General features: G+C 38.9%; 1 protein-coding gene across 1 annotated transcript; it reads left to right on the forward strand.

Moving 5' to 3' along the window:
- Positions 1 to 4756: 4756 nt before the first annotated feature.
- Positions 4757 to 6547, forward strand: LOC117613517 (isoflavone reductase homolog; the record flags this gene model as incomplete). The annotated part of the gene is made up of 2 exons (XM_034342132.1): positions 4757 to 5086; positions 6307 to 6547. Coding segments are annotated over exons 1-2 (571 nt in total), but the record flags the coding sequence as incomplete, so codon positions are not given.
- Between the last annotated feature and the right edge of the window lie 581 nt (positions 6548 to 7128).

The following is a 7128-nucleotide window of genomic DNA, read 5'->3' on the forward strand; positions in this document are numbered from 1 at the left end:
TGAAAAACACTAACATGGCCTCAGAGCCAGGTTCAATTATCTAAAGAGCTGGGCATTCAATCTGTGAGAGGAAGAATCATCGGGAAATTTTGGAGGCTCGTTTGAAGCTCACGAAGCTGCTCCCAAAATCTGAAAACAACTTGTTTTTGGAAGAATCAGAGACCAACCATGGCTAGATCTGGAAGCTCAGAGGTGAGAACCCCAATTTTCTCTGGTGAAAATTATGAGTTTTGGAAGATTAAGACGATGACCATATTCAAATCATATGGGCTTTGGAATCTGGTAGAGAAGGGAATCCTAGTCTCAGATTCGAAGAAGAAGAAGAAGGCAACTGAGGAGACCTCAGAGGAAGAAGATGATGAGAAAGCAGCTGCAATCCTCATAAAGGATGCAAAAGCTCTGGGTATTATCCAAAATGCAGTCTCAGATCAGATTTTCCCACGAATTGCAAATGCAGACTCTACCAAAGCTGCTTGGGAGCTGCTATATGGAGAATTTCATGGTGGAGATCACGTTAGATCGGTAAAACTTCAAAATCTCATACGTGAATTTGAATATACTAGAATGCATGATAGTGAGTCATTGTCTGCTTACCTTACTAGACTGAATGATCTGATTAATCAAATGAAAACATATGGTGAAGTGCTCTCCAATGAGAGGCTTGTGCAAAAGGTTTTGATTAGTCTTAGCAAGGTATATGACCTCATTTGCTTAGTGATTGAAAACACTAAGAGTCTAGAAACTATGGAATTGCAAGAAGTAATTGCTATTCTGAAGAGTCAAGAGCAACGATTTGAGTTGCACAATGCAGATGCAACTGAGAAAGCTTTTGCCTAATTCACAGTGAGTTCAAAAGGTCAGAATAAGACTGCAGCTAATTCTGATCCATCCAAGGCTCAGAAAAATTGGAATCCAAAAGGCAAGCCTTGGGAATCGAAAGGCAAGCCTCAATGGAATAATTCTGCACAGACTCATAGTTCATCTACAGGTCAAGAAGCTGTAAAACCCCAATGCAAGGTGTGCTCTAAATATCACTTTGGAGAATGCAGGTATAAAGGCAAGCCAAAGTGTTACAACTGTGACAGGTTTGGTCACTTGGCTAGAGAGTGCACTGCAGAGAAGGCTGTGCAGAAGGCAAACTGTGCAAGTCAAATGGAGGTGTCTGGAAATCTGTTCTATGCAAATTGTGCTACCACTGACTCAAAACCAAATGGGGATTGGTACATTGACAGTAGCTGTAGCAACCATATGACTGGAAATATGGATTTGCTTGTTGGTGTAAGGACAAATGTGGCTGGAAAAGTGCAGATGCCAACTGGTGCTCTTGTGAATGTTGCTGGCATGGGTTCACTGGTCATTGACACAACAAAAGGAAGAAAATACATTAGAGAAGTAATGTATCTTCCAGGATTGAAAGAGAATTTGTTGAGTGTTGGACAAATAGATGAGCATGGATATTGTTTGGTGTTTGGAGATGGAATGTGCAAGGTGTTTGAAAGCTCCTTAATGAACTGCCTCATTATCAAAGTTCAAGTGAAGAAGAACAGATGGTATCCCCTGTTTTTTCTAGTTGAGAATCAACTACTCATGAAGGCTAATATTACACATAGCACATGGACTTGGCACAAAAGGCTAGGACACCTACACTTTAGAGGACGGAAGCAGTTGAGAGACAAAGATATGGTACATGGCTTACCCCAATTGGAAGAGCAAAATGGTGTGTGTAAAGGCTGCCAACTTGGAAAACAACATAGAAATGTTTTTCCAAAGAATCAAGCTCAAAGGGCAAGCTCTCCACTTGAGTTAGTTCACATTGATCTTTGTGGGCCTATGAAAACTGAATCTGTTGCAGGCAACAAATATTTCATGTTGATCATTGATGACTGCACAAGGATGAGTTGGGTCTATCTCTTAAGAAACAAATTTGAAGCTTTCAATTGTTTCAAGAAATTTAAATCCATGACTGAGTTGCAATCTAGACACAAGGTGAAATGCTTGAGGAGTGACAGACGTGGAGAATTTCTATTTTCTAAGTTCATAAAGTTTTGTGAAGATCATGGGATTCAAAGGCAGCTCACAATGCCCTATACTCCTCAGCAGAATGGAGTGGTAGAAAGGAAAAACAGGACTGTGGTTGAAATGGCTAAGTCTATGCTACATGAGAAGGAAATACCTTACTTTCTTTGGGCAGAAGCTGTACACACAGCTGTATATATCTTGAATAGATGTCCTACCAAGGCTTTGAACAATGTCACACCTTTTGATGCTTATAGTGGAAGAAAGCCGGGCATTGCTCATCTGAAAGTTTTTGGCTCCTTGTGTTATGTTCATGTGCCTAATGAATTAAGACACAAACTGGAACCCAAAAGTGTAAAGGGAGTGTTTGTTGGCTATGCAACCTGCGAGAAAGGTTATAGAATTTTTGATCCAATCTCCAAGAAACTCACCTTGTCAAGAGATGTCACCTTTGATGAGGAAGGATATTGGAACTGGACAGAACACTATGGCAAAGCTGTGACACCATTTCCTAATGAAAGTCTACGTGAGCATGGCTTCGTTATAGGAGATAAAGCTGAGAATGTTGCACTAACACCTTAGACTCAAACCCAATATGAAAAGAGTCCATCATCCTCTCAAGCACCTTCACAACATATCTCAAGTGACATAAGCAGTGAAGAAAGGAACACTCAAGCTTATGATCACTCACCATTGAAGTGGAGAAGGTTAGATGATGTGCTTGCACAGTGCAATCTCTGCATCATTGAACCAGAAAGATATGCAGAGACAGCTCAAGGCAAGGCATGGCTAAAAGATATGGAAGATGAACTCCAAATGATTGAGAAAATGGTACTTGGGAATTGGTTGATAGACCAACTAAGAAACCAGTTATTGGAGTCAAGTGGGTTTACAAAAGCAAGCTAAACTTGGATGGTTCAGTTCAAAAGAACAAGGCAAGGTTAGTTGCAAAAGGGTATGCTCAGAAACCTGGAATGGATTACAATGAAACCTATGCTCCTGTGGCTAGATTGGACACCATTAGAACTCTCATTGCCCTGGCTGCTCAGAAGGAATGGAAGCTGTACCAGCTTGATGTAAAATCAGCTTTTCTAAATCGTGTATTGCAAGAAGAGGTATATATAGACCAACCAGAGGGTTATGTGATCAAGGGCAAGGAAGATAAAGTATATAGGCTGCACAAAGCTCTTTATGGTCTAAAACAAGCACCTAGAGCTTGGTATGGAGAGATAGAGACCTACTTCATGCAATATGGTTTTAAAAAAAGCCTAAGTGAAGCTACTTTGTATACCAAGACAAGGGAAGATAGAGATATTCTCATTGTCTCTATTTATGTTGATGACATTGTGTATACAGGGAGCTGCAAAGGATTATTAGATGAATTCAAGGAAGAGATGATGATGAAATATGAGATGACAGATTTGGGCCTTCTACATCATTTTCTTGGCATGGGAGTGGTTCAAACGAACTCAAGCATATTCATTCACCAAAAGAAGTATGCAGGTTCTTTATTAAACAAATTTGGCCTAAATGAGTGCAAGTCTGTAATCACACCTCTTGTAGCTACTGAAAAGCTAGTTAAGGATGATGGAAGTGGAGCAGCAAGTGAAGAGCAATATAGAAACATTGTAGGTAGCCTCTTGTACCTAATTGCCACTAGACCAGATATTATGTATGCTTCTAGCCTGCTTGCTCGTTTCATGCATTTCTCTACAAATAAGCACTATGGAACTTCTAAACGAGTGCTAAGGTACATTAAGGGGACTCTAGACTATGATCTAGAGTATGTGAAAGGCAAGGATGCAATGTTGATTGGCTTCTGTGATAGTGACTGGGGAGGATCAATTGATGACAGCAAAAGCACCTCTGGATATGCATTCTCCTTTGGCAGCAGTGTTTTCTCATGGGCTTCAGTCAAGCAGAATTGTGTGGCGTTGTCCACAGTAGAAGCAGAGTATATAAGTGCATCTGAGGCTACTGCATAGGTTATTTGGCTTAGATTCGTGTTAGAAGACTTTAGAGAACTTCATACATAAGCATATTGATCGAAGATATCATTTCATCGAAGATGCTCTTCAAGAAGGCATCATTGACTTGGTGTACTGTCCTACTAAGGAACAACTAGGTGACATTTTCACCAAATCCTTTGCTAAGGATCGATTCAATTACCTTAGAAGTATGTTTGGAGTTAAATCAGCTCAAGACTTAAAGGGGAGTGTTGAATTATAAGCCTTAAGCTGACTTAAGAGTTAGTTTAATTCGTTTTCCATTTTATTTCCTTTTTATGACAAGTGTAAGCTTCCTATTGGTTGCCTAAGTGAACGGCTGAGATCATCTTGTGATGTAAGAGATCCAGCTACTATGCATAACAGATATATCCCTCACACTATGTGCGTGAGGTTGTAAGAAAGAGAGAAGTGAATGAACACTCTGCTGCTACACGTATAGCAGACAGATTTTGGTAATCTCTTCTTGCTTCTTTCCCTTTTGTTTCCTTCTGCAAATTCTGAGTATTCATACCTGAAAAACACTAACAAAAAGAGCCTTGCTTAGTGAGAAAGATTCCATCCATATATTTTTATTAAATTACCATTGTGAAGTATTGTAGTCCATGTACTCCGTTGATTCGACATTTTTGTCCATGTTTTTCTTCTTGTGTCTATTGTTATACATACAAAAGTAAAACCCTAGGTGTATATATATACACATTCAGAGGGAAAAGTGGTACAATTAGATCGACATGGAAAAGAGCAAGGTGCTTGTGGTTGGTGGTACTGGGTACCTGGGGCGTAGGATTGTTTCTGCAAGCCTATCCCAAGGCCACCCAACGTATGTTCTTCAAAGGCCAGAGATTGGCCTTGACATTGATAAGCTCCAAATTCTCTTGGCATTCAAGAAGCAAGGGGCTCACCTTGTGGAGGGCTCATTTTCTGATCTGGAAAGCCTTGTCCGTGCTGTCAAGCTTGTTGATGTTGTCATCTGCCCCATATCTGGGGTACATATTCGGAGTCACAACATTTTGCTGCAGCTCCAACTTGTTGAAGCTATCAAAAGAGCCGGAAATATTAAGGTACAAACACTACTAGAAAAGCTTCATATAATTCATGGATACACTCGTGTCGTGGCCAGTGCTAGTGTCATTCACAGACAACCTATGGCCAGAGATCGTATTTGTATTAGATATATACATGAATTAAGCAAGGATGGTGCTCATTTGCTCTGTGTGCTTTTTGTTTCTCAAAAGGTTTTTATTCTCATGTTATTCTACTGGTTTTGTTTATTGTGCACTTATATTATAACACATGGATTAGTAACATTACGTAACATAAAATTTCTTGGGAATGTAGCAAGTGGTGTTACTAATTAACTCAAGTGTTAGTTGGATGACATGGTTGATATTTCATGAACTTAGAATACAACATTAATTAATAGATATACGAATTCTGAGAGGATTGGTAGTACCACATAACAATGGGACGGTCACACTACAGCATTTATTTACATAACGGTGCTACAATCACATCAAAAAAGGTTAAAATAATCTAGAATTCATTTCCCCCGTATAGGTCCTTCCTTATGAAGGAGAACCTTTTTCATAATTATTGATCATGTTAGGTGGCATATATGTACAATTAATATGAATGATTTATCTTCTTTTTTTGTTTTATATAAATGCAATTGATAGTCTAAATTATAAAGGGATGGGGTTTTTCACACACACACTATCAACGAGCTATGGTGATTTGAACCTAAAATCACAAGTGTTCAAGTTAAGGATTGGGCTAGACCGCATTGACAATTTAGTTTAATTATATTTTTTTTGTCACAATGATTTAGCTTAATTATTAGTGTTTAACTTTTTCATTAATTCGGATGTACTTCAATATTCGAAATTACAATTGATATTAGGGTACCGATTTTCCCATTTTCCTTTTATCCACTTATATTCTCTTTTTTTAAAAATACTTTTACCATAACAAAAAAGGGAGTGTAAGTGGACAAAATAATAGTGGGAACATACAATTTCCAACAAAGTGAGTGTAAGTGAACAAAAGAGGAGTATGAAAGCTCCCTTGATATTATAATAGAAGATTGCTATATATAATAAGAGCGTACGACTTTAAATACCTCATCCAATTTATGATGAGGAAGAGAATGTTTTATATAGGAATGAGACTTGTCTTTTCCATCTGAATGAGACTTGTGAATAATCTTTTTGATGTTTTTGGTCCTAACTCGTGATCAAATTAACATATTGATCTTTTTTCCTGCCCTGGCTTTTCTGTGTAGCGTTTTTTACCTTCAGAGTTTGGTCTAGATCCACGACGTATGGGACATGCACTTGAACCTGGAAGAGTTACATTTGATGATAAAATGGTAGTGAGAAAGGCAATACAAGATGCTAAAATCCCCTTCACTTATGTATGTGGTGCCGGCGTCGCTGGTTATTTCGCCGGCAACCTTTCACAGATGGGGACACTCGTTCCTCCAAAGGAGAGTGTTCTTATTTATGGAGATGGTAATGCTAAAGGTACACCAAAACTAATAAATTAAATTAAACACCACTTTTCACCTCCATAGGCATTTGCTATTATGCAGGCTAATAGTATATAGATACTCTGGTTTATGTATATATGACATAGAATTCATCATCTTCATGTGGATGACATAGAATTCATCATCTTCAGCGGTGTTTATGTATCTATAGTGGATGAAGATGACATCGCAGCATATACAATCAAAACAATAGATGATCCGCGAACATTGAACAAAACAGTATACCTTCGTCGCGATTTAGAATGCAACCTCATTTGTTCAATAAAGTCATGCATGATATTTGCAATTATGATGCATACTTTGTTCAAAGTGTGATGCTGCTGGGGTTTTGGGGCTTCTTCCGGAGCAAAAGCTTACAGCTGTTATACAAATGTTGGCGTATGGAGCATCTGCTGATCAGGTGGATGAGATTGCCCGGATGGGGAAGTCCACTATGTTGGAGGCTTTGGTAAGATTTTGTCAAGCAGTTGAAACTCTGTACACTAGGGACTACCTGCGTAGACCTACTCCCAAGGACCTCCAACGGCTTCTACAAAAAGCCGAAGCTCGAGGATT

This window comes from Prunus dulcis, unplaced genomic scaffold, assembly GCF_902201215.1.
Source record: "Prunus dulcis unplaced genomic scaffold, ALMONDv2, whole genome shotgun sequence".
NCBI lineage: Eukaryota > Viridiplantae > Streptophyta > Magnoliopsida > Rosales > Rosaceae > Prunus > Prunus dulcis.